General features: G+C 42.5%; 1 protein-coding gene across 1 annotated transcript in view; it reads right to left on the minus strand.

Moving 5' to 3' along the window:
• Positions 1 to 10,677, minus strand: part of BMX (BMX non-receptor tyrosine kinase) — a 43,347-nt gene extending 32,670 nt beyond the window's left edge. Inside the window, exons 1-6 of the mRNA XM_075914309.2 lie at positions 10,536 to 10,677; positions 9,764 to 9,910; positions 8,387 to 8,491; positions 6,179 to 6,260; positions 3,548 to 3,667; positions 452 to 537 (exon numbers count right to left, since the gene is read on the minus strand). Coding sequence (XP_075770424.2) covers positions 452 to 537; positions 3,548 to 3,667; positions 6,179 to 6,260; positions 8,387 to 8,491; positions 9,764 to 9,901 — 531 coding nt within the window. The 5' untranslated portion in view covers positions 9,902 to 9,910; positions 10,536 to 10,677. The remainder of the gene's footprint in view (positions 1 to 451; positions 538 to 3,547; positions 3,668 to 6,178; positions 6,261 to 8,386; positions 8,492 to 9,763; positions 9,911 to 10,535) is intronic.
• Between the last annotated feature and the right edge of the window lie 6,622 nt (positions 10,678 to 17,299).

Below are 17,299 nucleotides of genomic sequence, written 5' to 3' on the forward strand. Positions count from 1 at the left end.
CCAAGGCCTGTGGTAAAATTCCTATTGACGTCTGCAGAAATAGGCACATAAAGGTAAATGTATTCAAAGAAGCAGAAGTTTGTTATAGCCCAAACTGACAGCAGCACACTGCAATGCCTAGAAACTACCCGAGACTTTCCCAGCTTTACAGAGCCTGCGGTGCAACAGCCTAGAAGGGAGTGTGGGCAGAGTGAGAGATGAGTGGAGAAAAGGAGGGACTGAGGATGGCTAACTGTACCCACCTATCCTTCCCTAAGCTGTGCTGGAGGCCACTAAGGATGACTGATGATCCTCAGCGATTAACGGGTGTAGCCTCCGTTGAACAGCTGTCTGAGGGAGCAGATTCCCCATTTTTTCCTCACCGGGACTCTCCATCATGTGAATGATAGGGACTGTATTTACCCCCATCACAGGTTTCATTAAATGCTGATACTAAAGGCTTGTCACCTACCGGTTTTGCAGGAACAGGAGGCAGTGGTTTCACACAGCTGGTTGGGCTGGTTAGGCTGGTTGGGCTATACAGACTCACATCTATAACTGGGAGCAAAGTAAAAACAACACAAGCAATTTACTGCATGACTCCAGGACCTTGCATTCAATCGGCTTTTCCAGTTATTAAGCTCCTCTAGTGGCAGCGCTGGTGAGAGTGCTAGAGCAGACACAGCACTGGTCAGGGGTGGATGAGAGTGCCGCAGGGCCCAGGGCAGTGAAATTTTGCGGGGCCCCCTCTTTGACATGGCGCATGTACCGTGGCACCATGGCGCATGCACGGGGCCTCAGGAAGCGCGGGGCCTCAGGAAGCGCGGGGCCCAGGGCAGCCACCCCGCTCGCCCTGCCCTAAATCTGCCGCTGGCACTGGTGACCACCCACATTTTACCTCCACAGTTGGTTACCTTGCTTTGGGAGACACTATAGTTAATATGGCAGAGGTGGCCTGGAAGATTCCTTCTACTAGCCCTCTCACAACACTTTTGCTGTCCCAGGGTATGTCTACACAGCAGGGCTAAAGCTGAAATAAGCTACACAACTTACGTAGCTTAAATTGAAATAGCTTATTTCAGCTTTTGGCATGTCTACACAATAGGAAGTCCGAGAAAGAGCACTCTTTCTCCCACTTCCCTTACTCCTTGTAAAATGAGGGTTACAGGAGTCGGAGACTGAAGTCCTCCAGCTTGACATGATTTTGACATATCAAAATAACTGCTTGTAGTGTAGACATGGACTGTTATTTTGGAACAATGTCGGTTATTCTGAAGTAACATTGCTGTATAGACGTACCCCAATAGAGCTGCATTATCAACAATAGGACATTTTCTGAAGCAAATCTGGAGTAGATACAAACATCCTCCTTCATTCTGCATTTCAGACAAAAACTAAGTATTTGATGATACATGGTGACCCTACTTTTTGGAAGGTTTTCTTTTTCTACATACTACTCTGTGTGGAAGTTAAGTGGCTATCAAACAGTTACTTGTGGTGCTGTGTGGGTTTTATAGCATTATTTGCATATATCGTATTTGCTTTGGCAGTTATATAAGGCCATTCAAATTACAAAAAAAACCCAACAACTGGCAACTCTTTAAAATAGTAGGCATTGTTTAGTGTTCCTATGCTGTGTCCGTCCATAATACCTAGGTTAATACTAAATCAAGCAGGCAAATTTTCAAAGGGGGCCTTTATATATTTTCACTTGCAAATTAGGAGTTTAGATGTTTAGGCTTCCATTTTCAAATGCATCCCTTAATTATCGGTTGCCTACGATTTTGAGTACCCATCTTGAAACAACTGGGGCCTGATTATCAGAGGGGCTAAGGCCCACTGAGTTGATGGGAGCTGTAAGAACTCAGCACCCTTGAAAAATCAGTCTTTCAGTATCTCAGGTAGGGCACTCAAAACCAGAGGCATCCAAAAGAAGTGTTCCCTTCCAAAAATGGAACTCTCAGCTCTCCAGTGTGCATGCCATAATGTGTGTGTGGTTGAGGTGGGATGAGGGCAACATGCTTACGAATATATAGATCCTAGGATGCAATCATTTTGCAAATTTGCTCCTCATACTCTTTATGGTGACTAATAAATGCTCTAAATAATTGTGATTAATTTCCATTCCGGTATTTTACAAATGAATAATTAAAGAAAAAATAAAAGAATAATATATGTTAAAAGGGTTCTCCTTCATTTAGTAAATGCGTTGTTCTAACATAGTGCAGACATCTACAACTCAAATACACCATCACCAGGCAGCTTGGAATACCCTTTCATTCATTTAGTTTTACATATCCATTTTTGTTCCTACATATTTGTTTTCAAATGGTGCTCAGGAGGGAAATGCACAAATGCTTTGTGAGGTTCTGGAATGTGTATTATTTGAAACAACTGCTCCCTAGAACTGCCCATTTTTTGGAGTAATCTGATTGACAATTTTTCCTAACTAAAACTTGCTTCCCAGAACAGTAGAGTTTATAAAGTTAAAATGATTTTTCAGCTATTCTCTTGATTCCCTGATGTGTATTATAATCTTGTTTCTTATAAATGCAGATTCCATGGGTACCAGAAATCGGCTTGTGGAGGAGAATATTACACTGTTTAGAAAAGTAACCCCCGTCATGGATATAATGAAAAAAATCAGTTTTACTTTGGATTAATTATGAAGTTGAATTCTTTAAAACTGACTTACACAAATTTTGGTGTGGAGCTACAATTATTAGTAGAGGTTGGACTTCCCTGATCTGGCACCCTTGGGACCTGATGGGTCCCAAATGAGGGAGCTTGCCGGAACAGCAGAGGTCAATACCGGCCCCTCATTCCTCCCCCTCAGCTGGGCTCCCAACCCCAGCAGAGCTGCTAGCCCTGTTGCCGCCGGCCAGGCAGAGCTCCCAGCCACCAATACCCTCCCACCAGCCCAGCTGGGCTCCAGGCCCCATTGCCATCATTCCATTATTGCCACCCTGGCAGGACTCCAGGCCCTGGCAGAACGGCTGATTCCGCTGCTGCCAGCCCTGTGTCCGGCCACTGATTCATCAGCACTCCCAGATGCTGGCCTTCCTGCCGCTGGGCTCTCAGTTCCTGAGGCTCTCTGGTCGAGCCACATCTGTGGTCCTATTTGACCACAGATGTGGCTGGACCAAACAGACTCAGTTTAGAGAGGTTCAACCTGTAAATAATTTGGCCGGAAAGATGAGCTCTGATTTTTTTTTCTCCCAATTCCATGACAACAGCAACAACAACTCAGCATACTGAATCAAAGAATTAAAGAGAAAAGATTTCTTTTTGGTGCATTTTGGAGGTACACTATACAATTATCATGATCTCAGCTTAGGTGTTTCATGTACTACATTATTGCCCCCAACCATGTTATCAAACTACATAGTACAATTTGCAATGCTGTTAAAAGAAGTTAAGAACCAATATCAAAAAGAATAATTGACCAGATTGTTTATATTTACCACCACTGACTACAATTATCCTTGTAGATTTAGCAATATCGTGAAAAGCACCATTAAGGCTAACAACATATCAAAAAACAAATGCAAACAAAATGGCTCATTACATTTTTCCCAAATAGTACATCCAGGGGCTGCTTTACAGGTCTGGTTGCAGCAAAGGAACTTCCCACTGGCGAAGAATCCTTTGTGATACTTGTTTAGTAAACCAGGATTGTCTTTGATCTCTGGAGAGCACAGGAGGGGAAAAAGAAAAACTTTAAAAGGCATGCTGGTAGAATGTTCTCAGTAAGTTGTACAGACTGATATATTAAAAGAATTTAGCATGAATCAAGATCATGGAGAAGATATAGATTGTACAACACCTTAAAGATTTTGCTTGGCTGTCAAAAAGCCCATTTAAATAAATGTGGGAAAATCTAATAGAATATTTTAATTATCAAAAAGGAAGAGCGATTTCCATTTCTAATTCTGTCAAATTAATACATAATATGGAAATAAACTTATCAAACAGTAGGTGTTTGGGTCATCAAATGGAAAATTCCAGTGCAAAACTGACCTATTAGTAATGTCCAGTTGAAATGTAACACTTTCTATTTATAACTCTCTTAAAGAAACATTTGTTACTTGTATATAAAAATACTCCAGGACCCTATAGAACTGCCTCCAAATAGTTTAACTGGCAATAGTGACACCATAGTTGTTGTTTTTAAAAAAAATCAGGCTTGTACTATTTATTTTAAAAGATAATGAAATAAATAATTGTAAAAGTTAGGCAATTAAATCCTTGCTGAGGTCCCTGAATTTACAGATCCATTTCCAAAAAATGCTACAGGTTCAGATGCAAGGGAACTGCTGCTAATTGTTCAAAATCTTGGCCACAAAATTTTGTTACTTGTTTTTATAGTTAAATTTGATTTTAAAAATTCTTTAGAAAGGTATAATCACTTTGCTATTATGCACATCACAAGATGTATGCAATATTCACTTAATAAGCAGTTATCCTCACATGCTTTTTTTTCAAAAAAAACCACCTTTTTGACAAACTTTTATTAATATGTGCAACTGAGAATACTGGACCAAATCCTGAGTTCCATACTTAAGAATAAAACTCTCTCCCATTAGGTAAAAAAACAACTATGGACAATAAGACCCATGAAATGACAAATCTGGGAGTTTCCATGACATATTTCCGTTGGGCAAATGAAATGAGCAGAGGATTCAGCTGCCAAGAACTCAATCTGCCTGAGGTAAGGGCCATGTGTAGGAAGCCTTTATGCCTCCAAACTGCCTACTGGTTTCTTGTGGTTCTTCGCTACTCTCTTGCCAGCCTGGATCCCTGCTGGCACGTGCCTTCACGATCCTCTCCCCACAGGGGCTTTCAATACTAAATGTTTCTTCAAAAGAATTATTCAAAAGCATTTGTCCTGGTTTTGAGATGAAACAATGCACGGAGCCTAGTGGACTGGCCCACATCAGCCCAGATTCACCAAGGATAAAGTTGCAGAGATAGTTAATATATCTTGACTTCCATGTAGGCAAGGAGATAGGAGAGAACCACACACTCAGGGCTTGTCTACACTGGCATGTTTTGTCACCAAAAATTGCCTTTTGGAGACAAAACTGTGAGAGCATTTACACTACAATGCAATTTTTGTAGGGCAAAACACCCAGTTTTGGTGACAAAAAACTTCCAGTCCTGTCAGAGACTTTAGTTTTTTCCCCTCAATTTATTGTAAACAAAGAGCCAATGTGGACTCTTTTGTTTTCTGCCAGTATCCCACAATGCTGGCTTTGATGGCTGTGCTCAGTGTTTTATGATCTTTGCTGCTCTGCAGGCATCCACCTTTGCCCTTTCAAAGGTCCAGGGAGTATCTGACAGCTGAGTGAGCTACTCTATTTGGGGAACAAACAAAAATAGTAAATCATTTGAATGCTCCCATTCTGCCCTGCATTAGAAAGACATAGCAGGCAAACTGCTGCTGCAGGGAGAGGGCTGGAGAGACTTATTTGTTGCTTTGACATTCCTTAGCACAGAAAGCTCACAGAGCTATGAGAGAATCCTAAGAAGCAAAGGGATCAGCTCTGCCTTCCCACAACACTGCACGGTGGGATACTTACCCACATTGCTTTGCTCTATATGTCGATAGGGGAGCTAGCAATGTGGCCATGAAATGTCTACAATGGGAGGCAGAAAAACCAGAATGACTGGTTTTCACTTTTGCCAACTTTTGCATGTTGACAGCACTTTTGTGGCCAAAACTTCCCAGTGTAGAAATAGCCTCAGAGTTATCTCCCTGCGCAAGGGATAAACGGGGTCCGAGTGGACTGCCCACTCCCTGAGGAGTCCCATCGACTTCACTGGGGTTTGCCCAGGCCCAAAACTCTGCCTACATATTACTTATTGCATGGATGGGGCCCTGCTAAGCTAAAGACAATCAAAAGAGTTAGAACAAACTAAGTAAAGACAAGAGCTGGTAGGAAAATGCTTTCAGGGAAATTTTGTGAAGTTTCTTCCCTCATCAATTTCACTGCAATGTTTGCAGTGTTCTCATCCACTCTAGTTCTGATGGGGTGAGATTGAGGCTGAAAATGGCTGACAAAAGCAATGCATTAAAATGAGAAACTAGAATTATCGACTCCCCTTATTCAGATGATATCTTTGAACACACAAACACCCCCATGTTTAATCATGTTAAAAAAAAGTCCCCTCATAAGATGCTAAAAACAAATGTTACCTTTATGTAATGCATTTACCCATTGAGTTCGGCTCTCTTCATTTGCTGCATAAACATAGAGAAGGCCATCCTTATATACAATCTAAAAGAGGGGGGAAGCAATTCATTCTAGTTATCTGGTGCTTCATATCTGGTTCAAAGTTCATTAGCTTTGTTTTATTATTTTTAAGGCCTAAAGTAATGGAAACCAAGTAAAAGATTTAGGAGCTCAAGGATCAAGTTCTGCAGGCCTGTTAACACCAAAATGCATGCAGCTCAGGACAATGAAGACCCAGAATTAAATAGTTACACTTGTGTGACGTAGTGGGGGTACTTGCTGGGCTGTGGTGACCCCTGCTGTCTGGAGCAAGACCCAGCAGGGAAAACCTCACTAGGCAGAGGTAATGCCAAACTTGTTGAACCAGTGGCCAGACACCCCCCATGGAGAGGAACAAAGGAAGGTGGATGCTGCCCTGGCTGGGGGGCAGGGCTGGAAGTTAGTGAGTTGGTTGCTAGCTGTCGGAGGGCATGGAGGAGAGCCTAGGGGAAGGGGCTGGAGTTTAGGGGCCCAGTCTCCCCCATCTCAAGGGGGCCTGAGGCATCCTAGCCCAGTTCCTGTAACCAGATTACATCTGTGCTGCACTGTGCTGGAGGAACAATAAACCACCCTCAATTCCACTGGCTGGTGCAGTCTGTTTGTGCCATTTCGGGGTGCAGGAGACGGGGAACCCCCAACGCGCCGTCACAACTTGCATTTCACATACATGTGAGTTTGCTTTATGGGCGAACCAATCCTTTCCCCAGTGGTAAAACCCACTTTGGTATTTGTACGCAATCAAATAGATTCTACATTTAGTATCTTTTATAGTCTCATTAGAACTAGAAAGTACAGTGTGTGCTTTTCATTTCCCTCCCCTAATTTCCTCCCACAAGTTTGAGTGTATTAGTTGCTCACAAGAAAAACAAACTAATTTAATATCAAATACTATTTTATGGGGCATATTCAACCTCAATAAGTCAGATGGTGATAACACTGCTTCCCTTTCTTAGCCTACGTCTACACTGGGGCAGTTTTTCAGAAGAGGAAATGTAAATGGAGGGCTCATTTGCAAATCTCGTGCTCTCATTTGCATATTCTCTTCTGATCATTTTTACAGAAGACGTTTTTGCAATAAAAAGCCCTGTGTAGACGGGAACATTTATCGGAAAAAACCCATTTTATGCAAGATCCTGTAAACCTCATTTTTTGAGAAATAAGGGATCTTGCGCAAAACGGATCTTTTTCTGACAAATGGCCCTGTCTACACAGGGCTTTTTATCGCAAAAACCTCTTCTGCAAAAAGGATCAGAAGAGCATATGCAAATGAGAGCACAAGATTTGCAAATGAGCGATCCATTTGCATTTCCTCTTCCAAAAAACTGCCGCAGTATAGATGTAGCCTTAGGGGTGGCAGTTAATTAATGAAATCTGCAGCCCAGGACATATACCCTTTTCAAGCCACTGCTGCCCATTTTAGACTAGCTTTGTACTGCTGTATATTCTTCTCCTCATAAACTCTCTACCTCCAGGACTCTGCTCTGGGTTTGGCCTTGGAATGGTCCTATCCCTCAGAATTAACACATACAAATGACAGCAAATTCAAAATTATGGCTTTTGCAGCAGATATGACTTAGCTCCAATGCATATATTTAGTATTGTGTATGACTGAATATGTTGATAAAAATAACATTTAATGGAGATGTGCAATTTGGATGAGGTACAATTGCTGAGGGAACCATAACTTTGAATTTCTGGACTCTTGTACATTTAAAATTGTCAACCTATATATTCTATATCAAAAGACCCAAATTCTGTACTTCCTTTTACCACTAAAGTGGAAGGTGGTGAGGAATCTTAAAAAGAGAAAATGAATTGTGATCAGTATTGCACATTAAAATAAACATGTGTGATATTCAAATAGAAGCACCATACTTGTGTGTGTGTAGTATCACAATAAATAAACTATTATAAACACATGAATGCACAAACACACAGATCCTGATCCAAATTCCATTGAAGTCAGTGAAAAGACTCTCATTCATGGTCTTTGGATCAGGATTATAATAAGATGGATTCATTTCCAACTTGCTGTAAGGTTTTATAGCAGTCAGCAATGCCACAAGCCTTTAGTAGTCCTAAAAACAATAGTTTACCACAATAAAGATCAGTTTCTTATTTTGTAATCTTACCTGAAATGGATATTGTCGCTCCAATGGCACCTGTTGTTCATGATTCACTCTCTCAACACATCGAATTTTCTTAATGTCAATCGATCCTTTTTTGCTTCCTTTTTTCTAAGAATAAAGACAAAACATGACTACTCATCATGCTAGACACAAGACAATTGTCCTCAAATCAAAAACACTTTATGGGCATAACAAGCTTTATAAAATCACACATAATCTAAGCTGTGTATAATTGCACACTTCAGCCTGGGTAAGGCAGAAGTTCCAATTTTGTTTAAACTGTTTGGGAAAAACTTTGAGAACCTTCCATTCTATCTTAACATGCAATCCGTTCACTCACAAAATTCCCTTTGAAGTCAAGGTATAAAGACTACAGGATAGGCCCCATTTTTGGTACTAGAACTTTGGTTTAACAATGCAAAAGTAGAGATGAGGAAAGAAAATGAAAAAGTTTCTAATGGGAAAGGGGAGTCTGATTTTGTATTACATTATTTTGGTTAGATACTGGCACCGATACTGCCACCCTTACTCACACAAGGAATCATAATTCACAGGAGTAGTCCAAATGTGCTACCAGGAGTACAAATAGTAAGAGTGTATTTTAGTCATTTTGAAGCAATTATCTAAGTACATAAAAAAGGCCACTGTGCTGAAAGTACCAGCTTTTTGTATATATAATTACTTTTTAAAATACAATCACACTTTAGCCTCTTATTTCATATCAATTATGGGTCAAATTCTGTACTGAGCTATAGAGTTGGTAACAGAGTTTGCTGGACCCAGGGCAATGTGGGGGGAGCTCAGCTTGGGTGGAAGGGGTGGACAGTGCCACACAGAGCTCCAGAGACAATTCAAATGGTCCAGGACTCTGGCTGCCACTGCTACCATAGTAGCAGCAGTGGCAGCCTGAAGCCCTGGGCCCTCTTAAATGGCTAGGCCCCACTTTGCCTCTTCCCATCACCAGCCCTGCTGAGCTATCTCCTGTATACATGACCTCCAAACCAATACCAGATATGTAACTCACCGCAGAGACCCTGATTCAGGAAAACATCCCTGTTCAGTATGGTACTTACACTTGTGCTTAACTTTAGATATGAGCTTAAATCCCATTCACTTTAATGACATTTAAGCATATGATGAAAATTGAACATAGATAAATTCTGTCCTGAAGAGGGATGGACCTAAACATATGCTTAAATGCTCTTCTGGATCATGGCCAGATTTTGGTGGCATACCATTGTTAAGTATCACTCGGAACAAAGTATGTCACTACCCCAACTATATGACATTGAATCAAAGCACACTGAGGAAGAAAATCCAGGGGCATAAGCTGACTTTGGCAAAGTATGTACCCGTGTAGTTACAAAAATGATTTCTCACCTCTTTATCATATTCATAGTAAGAAAGGCTTGTTTTGGTGAGAACAAACAGTCGTTCTTTGTAATTATTGGGAGAAATTTTTTTCTTCTGTTGTGACTTCTTTAAAAGAAGCTCCTCTAGAATTGACTCCTGCTCCATTTCATTGCTCTAGAAATTGGAAATAGTGATTGTATTATTATTATTAATTACATATGATTATTAATAATAGTAGATATTAAGGTTAATGAATGGATAGTAAAGCATGTAATAAAATGAATTTAAGATAAATTGATAGCATGTTCTAATAAGCTGGTCTAAAGAATATAATTTTATAAACAGCTGTGAAAGGTTAGTTTTTGACTCAAACAAAAATAAACATGTTATAGGAAAATACATTTTAAGATAAAACTGTAGCTCCAAATCAGACATTTTCAGCCCTTTTGTTGCTTGAAAATTTAAAATCTTGCATTGCCTGGCAAACAATTGAAGCTGTATTAAGCACAAATGTATCATATCTGAGACATAGTAAGAAAGTCATAGCAGTAAACACACAATTCTTTATATCATAGATGAGAAAAAGCATAATTCTTGGACCAGTAATTTCTGATTTTTTAATTTGCATTGAGAGGATCATAAGGATGTGAAACAGAACCATTCAGATACAGAAATGTTAAAAAGTGAAAATGTAATAGTATGATTATTCAGCTATGTTAATTTTGTTATTAATTATGTAGTAACAAGTGAAAAGAGGAGTGTTTGGTTTTTGAAACTATTTGAATTTAAGATTACTTACACGTGTGATGTTCTTACAAGAAGTAGTGTGTCCTTTCTCTTTGGTTTGTTTGGTGCTCCAAAGGGAAGTGTCCTGCTGACTTATTCTTCCTCACATCCTTATCAAATCCAGAGTGTCTATCAAAAAAATAAAATTTGCATGCTTTTCATTACACCCACGCTATCAGAACACAGGTATGTTGTCTGTGTTAGCATATACTTTGCACAATTCTATTTTTAGTCTTGATACATTAAAGTCAAGGGGGTTTGTAGCCTCTGAACGTTCCCTGTGGTGCCTGCAGCTGAGATACTGCAACATTACAGTAGTGCGTTGTAAAAGGAAGAGCGGCTAGTCTATTTTCGCTGTCTATTCTCATGAAAAGGATTGGAAGTTGGTTTATGGGGATAGCATGGGCTGTAATGGCAAGGATAAGGGCAAGACAAAAAACACAAAGGGAAAATCAAATCAATAGCTTTGAAGTTGAAATGATAGTTACTACAGACACCAGTGACATGGCTGGCATCACAGCGACTTGGTGGGATAATATACATGACTGGAATATTGGTATAAAAGCATACAGGTTATTTAGGAAGGATAGGCAAGGAAAAAAGGGAAGAGGTGTTGTCTTATATGCGAAAAATGTATATACATAGACTGAGATTGAGATGGAAATAGGAGACACACTTGTTTAAAGGCTCTGGGTTAGAATAAAAAGATAAAAAACAAGGGTGATATCTTGGTAGGAATCTAGTACAGACTATCTAACAAGGAAGATGAGGTAAATGAGGGGTTTCTTTAAACAAGCAATAAAATTATCCAAAGCACTGCACTTGGTGATCATGGGGGACTTACTACCCAGTCATTTGTTGAGACAATAACACAGGCGAGCACAGGTTGTCCAAGTAGTTCTTGAAATGTATTAGAAATAATGTTTTATTTCAAAATGTGGAGAAAGAAGATACTGTTCAAGATTTGATTTTCACAAACATGGAGGAACTGACTGAAAATTTGAAAGTAGAAGGCAACTTAGGTGGAAGTGACCACGAAATGGTAGAGTTCATGATACTAAGGCAAAATATGGCCTGTGGGCTGGATCCAGCCCACCAAACCACCAGATCTGAACTGTGGACCACTCTGCCGGGACACTCAGAAATACAGCTGCTATGGTTTAAAGTGCAGTCTAGTTTCAAGCGGTCTAGGGCTGCAGCAGGCAGACAGTCCAGCCTGCCTTGGGGGTGCTGCAGGGCTGCTGGCCAGGAGATGCATAGGTAAGCACCTCCAAGCACAGCCTGTCCCTCCTGCACCCCAACGCCTTCCCTCAGGTCACCACCCAAACCCTCTGCACCCCTTTGCCCTAGGTCACAACTCCCTCCCAGATCCTGTACCTCCTCTTACACCCTTCCCCCAGGCCAGAATCCTCTCCTGCACCCAAACACCCTCCCAGACCCTGCACCCCATTTCCCTGCCCTAGGTCACCACCCAAACCCTTTACATCTGCACCTCCTTTTTCCCAGGTCACAATTCTCTCCCAAAGTTTGTACCTACTCCTAAAGCCCCTCCCCCAGACCAGAATCCTCTCTCTTAATTAGGCCTCAACTGGAGATTTTTAAGAGCAAGTTAGATGAATACCTGTCAAGGATGGTCTAGATAATACTTAGTCCTGCCATGAGGACCAGACTAGATGACTTCTCAAGGTCCCTTCCAGGCTTACAATTCTATGATGACCATAGCCCTTGCCATTTCCTTATGTTAGGGTACGTCTAGACTACATGCCTCTGACGACAGAGGCATGTAGATTAGGCTACCGGACATAGTAAAATGAAGCGGCGATTTAAATAATCGCCGCTTCATTTAAATTTACATGGCTGCCACGCTGAGCCGACAAACAGCTGATCAGCTGTTTGTCGGCTCAGCGCGATAGTCTGGACGCTCCCCTGCCGACATCAAAGGTATTTGTCGACCACCCAGGTAAACCTCATCCCAGTAGGCATACCTGGGTGGTCGACAAATACCTTTGATGTCGGCAGGGGAGCGTCCAGACTATCGCGCTGAGCCGACAAACAGCTGATCAGCTGTTTGTCGGCTCAGCGCGGCAGCCATGTAAATTTAAATGAAGCGGCGATTATTTAAATCGCCGCTTCATTTTCCTATGTCCGGTAGCCTAATCTACATGCCTCTGTCGCCAGAGGCATGTAGTCTAGACGTACCCTTAGTGTCTACCCACGTGAATTGAGCAACCGTTCAGAACAGACACATGATGTCAGTTCCTAACCAATATTCTATTTTTGAGAGATCATAGAAAAAGGCATGGGGTCCCTGGTAATGGGAAAGCAGAGCTGCCTGCTACCCGCCACGTTTCCAGGTGGCGGATAGGAGGCAGCCTCTCTTGTGAGAGGTCTGCTGCAAAATACGCATGTCTCATTGCGCTAATATGCAGCCGTGGACCAGCAGTGGCAACGCTACTAGGGACTGATGGGACATCGGTTGGCGGCCGCTGTACTGATCAAAAATCACATGTTCCCAATGACGGCGTTGGGACATGGCGAGTGTAGCCTGCCATTAAATAAGGCTGCTGCCCCCACTGCCTTCTGGGTTAGCCTGCTAACGGAAGAAACCCCTGAAAGAAAATCCCTCAGTGCCTTGTGAGTAGTTTCGGGAGAATCAAAGGGAGTAAACCCAAAAAGAAAATCAGGAGCGGAGACCCTAAGGCGGGTAGCAGGAAGGACGCGTCCAATCTGTTTTCCGGCATCTCCTACAATCAGTCCAGTTCCAAATGTATAGACTTTTGTCTTTCCTTTGGGCTTAACTGGAAGGATTGAGTGGGGGATAGTGTCCTTGGGCAATGCACGATCTCCATATTATCTGCCCAGGCAATGCTGCAGAAGACAACATGGAGAGGACACTCCATCCTTGCTGTTAAGCACGGTCATCAGTTTAATGCTGCATCCCACCATCTTTCGAGACATATGGAGGCCATGATGGTGAGTAGAGGCTCATGAACGCACTAAGCTTTGGAGATCCAAGGTTCAGTCCTGCCTTTAGATAACCAGTCTGTCGGTGTTACACATACAAACAGTACCATTAGTATGATAAAAGGTCTCAACCCTTTGTAGCATATAGCACTTCCTCATCTCTGCACTACTGGAAACTCCCCCTCTTAGGATATGTGACCAACCCATCCTTTGTTTCTTGTTTCCAAGGAGACTGGGGATCATGGGCAGTAGATATGAGCTTAAATGGGGCAAGAAATGCTGGATGTGTCTTGCTTCCCTTTGGAAGCATGCCAGCCCTCCACCCTTGGAGTACAGCTTCCGGAAGCTCCTGAGAAGACGACGCCTTGTCCACTGTGGCCCCAACATCCCTGTGCCTCTTTCTACCTCTTCCTGTGCCTGCTCTGCCTCTTCCCTTGCCTGCCACTTGCTCCTCTCCACCTAGAGGAAATGGGTGAGGCAGAGAGGAGCGGTTGAGGTGGCAGGTGTGGGAGCCTCAATGCCGGAGAGGAGTGAAAGGAGGTGGAGTCTCAGGGGAAGGGTCATAGAAGAACAAGCAGTGGCGGGGGTCCTGGCGGAGGGGGCACAGCAGGGCGGAGCACAGGCAAGGCCTCAGGGGAAAAAGGATGATTAGGGTGGGGCCTCAGGGCAGAGGAGGGGGAAGTGCCACTCCCTGCCCTCCACTTCCAGGGCGGGTTCTCTGCCAGGTTTGTCTCAATATAACATCTCCCTAAAGTATGAGATTCTCATGTTCCATAAATGTATTTTTGCACAATTATGTGTAAACAGTATACCTTTAATTTAACTATTTTCTTAATACAATACATTACAACATTTTTTTTCAATCATTATATGGAAATAAGCACATTGTAAAATTTATAGGCTGCGTCTAGACTGGCATGATTTTCCGGAAATGCACTTAACAGAAAAGTTTTCCGTTAAAAGCATTTTCGGAACAGAGCGTCTAGATTGGCACGGACGCTTTTCCGCAAAAGCACTTTTTGCGGAAAAGCGTCCGTGCCAATCTAGACGCACTTTTCCGCAAAAAAGCTCCGATCGCCATTTTCACGATCGGGGCTTTTTTGCGGAAAACAAATCAGAGCTGTCTACACTGTCCCTTTTGCGCAAAAGCTTTGCACAAAACAGACTTTTGCCTGAACGGGAGCAGAATAGTATTTCCACAAGAAGCACTGATTTCTTACAGTAGGAAGTCGGTGCTTTTGTGGAAATTCAAGCGGCCAGTGTAGACAGCTGGCAAGTTTTTCCGGAAAAGCGGCTGATTTTCCGGAAAAACTGGCCAGTCTAGACACAGCCATAATGTTATGGGCTCTGGGTTTATTTTTACATAGGAAATGACATACTGGGCAACACCGGTGGTTTATCCAGTCCAATGTCCTAGGTGTCAAAATCCAGTATCATATTACAGAGAAGGTGTCAGACTCTCTATAGTAAAGAAATATGGAATAACTTGCCCATCCAGTGCCCAGCAGTGAGTGACTATCATATGTCCTGAAGCATTTTAAAAATTTTACTAACTAGTAAATAGATACAGGCTAGTTTGTCAATATTAAAAAGTTACCAAATAATGGGAGCTGCTTCCTAGCAATAACAGGTACTATCCCATTGTACTTGCCTGACATGTTGCTGCCTTCATCAGAGATTCATTGTCAGTAGTGTTGTATATTGGGTTGTAGATATAGATCTTGTTGTTATGGTAACTGAGTAGGTCACTGGGGTCAGCCCAGCTAGTCTGGGCTTGTTCTGGTGAATTCTGTGCTATGCAATAAAATGGACACTTGCACCTACTCCAGCTCTCTGCCTTTCCACTGATTTCTTCCTATGCTCTGAAACTCCCCACGACATAACAAGTGGCGACGAGGGTGGGATGCCTGTGCTGCCTCCAGCAACAAAAGAAGTAGAAGTCAATGTAAGAAAACAAACTCTTTCTGGCTGTTCTGGAAGGTGGGGATAAGAACTGACTGCTACCCTGTGCAAACTGAAACTAAGATCAAGGAGCCCAGAGACTAGAAAAGAAAAAAAAAGGGGGGAGTGCAGCAGCCATGGCTACACTTACAGGGCCACTGGGACCTTTTGAGGAGACTGTAGAGCAATGGCACGTATATACTGAGCGTTTTGAACTTTTTGTTATTGCAAATGACATTAAAGAAGAGAAGAAGGTGCCAATATTTTTAAGTGTTGTAGGGGCTAAGACCTATTCTCTGCTACGCAGTTTGCTGCTCCCTGTTAAGCCAGAGACCAAATCTTACTATGACATTGTGGAAATCCTGGGGTCACATTATGCTCCAAAACCACTGGTAATTGCAGAAAGGTACAGGTTCCATAGCAGAGACCAAAAAGAAAGTGAAACCATTGTACAATTTGTAGCCAATTTGAAAAAGCTTGCTGAACACTGTGAATTTAAGGAGATGTTAAATGATGCCATACGTGACAGGTTAGTGTGTGGCCTGCACAGTGAAGCTATACGGAGGCGTCTGTTAACAGAAGCTCAGCTCACCTTACAGAAGGCCATTGATATTGCCGTCTCCCTGGAACTGGCCACACAGGAGGCACAATACCTTAGTGCACCCCCTGGGGTGCATAAAATGTCCCAAGAACCTACTCACAAAACAGTGGGGAGCCAGGAATGTTACCGCTGTGGTAAGACAGGTCACCATGCCGCAGAATGCTGGTGTAAGAACCTAGTGTGTCGACAGTGTGGAAAAAAAGGACACATTGAGCGTGCCTGTAAACAAAAGAAACAGAGGCCTGTGGCCTGGCAGAACAAAAAGGAAAATCTGTATACCATCGAGCAGATGCCTGATGATCAAAGCGACACCTTGTCTGAAGAAGAAGTGCCCTGCTATGTTTTGTCTTTGAAAGGGGGCTCTCATGAATACTGGGTAACCCCACTGTTGGATGGCAAACCGGTACGCATGGAAGTGGACACTGGTGCAGCAGTTTCATTGGTCTCAGACTCGGTGTATAAGGAAAAGTTGAAGCATCTTCCACTTAAGGCAACAAAGATCATTCTGAAGACATATACAGGAGAAGCAGTACCCCTATTGGACACTACTGATGTTAAGGTGGAACTAAATGGACGGACTGCAGAATTACCACTGTTTGTGGTGAAAGGCCATTACCCAGCCTTAATGGGGAGATCATGGCTTAGGAAGATCCCACTGGACTGGGCAGAAGTGCACCGGATGACTAAAGAAGAAACAGGTCTGACTGATATATTAAAGAGACATGCTGCTGTTTTTGGAGAGGATCTTGGAAGTATGAGGGGAATCACTGTGAAACTGAACATTAAACCTGGTAGCCAACCAAAATATCTGAAGGCCAGAACTGTGCCATATGCTATCAGACCAAAAGTTGAAGCAGACCTGGAGCGCCTAGTCAAAAATGGAGTCCTAATACCAGTTACCCATAGTCCATGGGCAACTCCAATAGTTCCAATATTGAAGAAAGATGGTTCTATTCGGATTTGTGGGGATTTTAAGGTCACTGTTAACCCTGTTTTATGTGCAGAGCAATACCCCCTTCCTCGCATCGATGACATCTTTGCGGGCCTGGCTGGAGGACAAAGGTTCAGCAAGATTGATCTGAGTCAAGCATATTTACAGATGCAAGTTGAGGAGGAATCCCAAGAGCTGTTGAATATTGTGACTCATAAAGGGCTTTATCGTTACTGTCGCTTACCCTTTGGAATAACTTCTGCTCCAGCCTTGTTCCAGAGAGCTATGGACCAGATCTTGTGTGGCTTGCCAGGAGTTCAGTGCTATCTTGACAACATCC

This window comes from Pelodiscus sinensis, chromosome 1, assembly GCF_052426305.1.
Source record: "Pelodiscus sinensis isolate ZL-2025 chromosome 1, ASM5242630v1, whole genome shotgun sequence".
Lineage (NCBI taxonomy): Eukaryota > Metazoa > Chordata > Testudines > Trionychidae > Pelodiscus > Pelodiscus sinensis.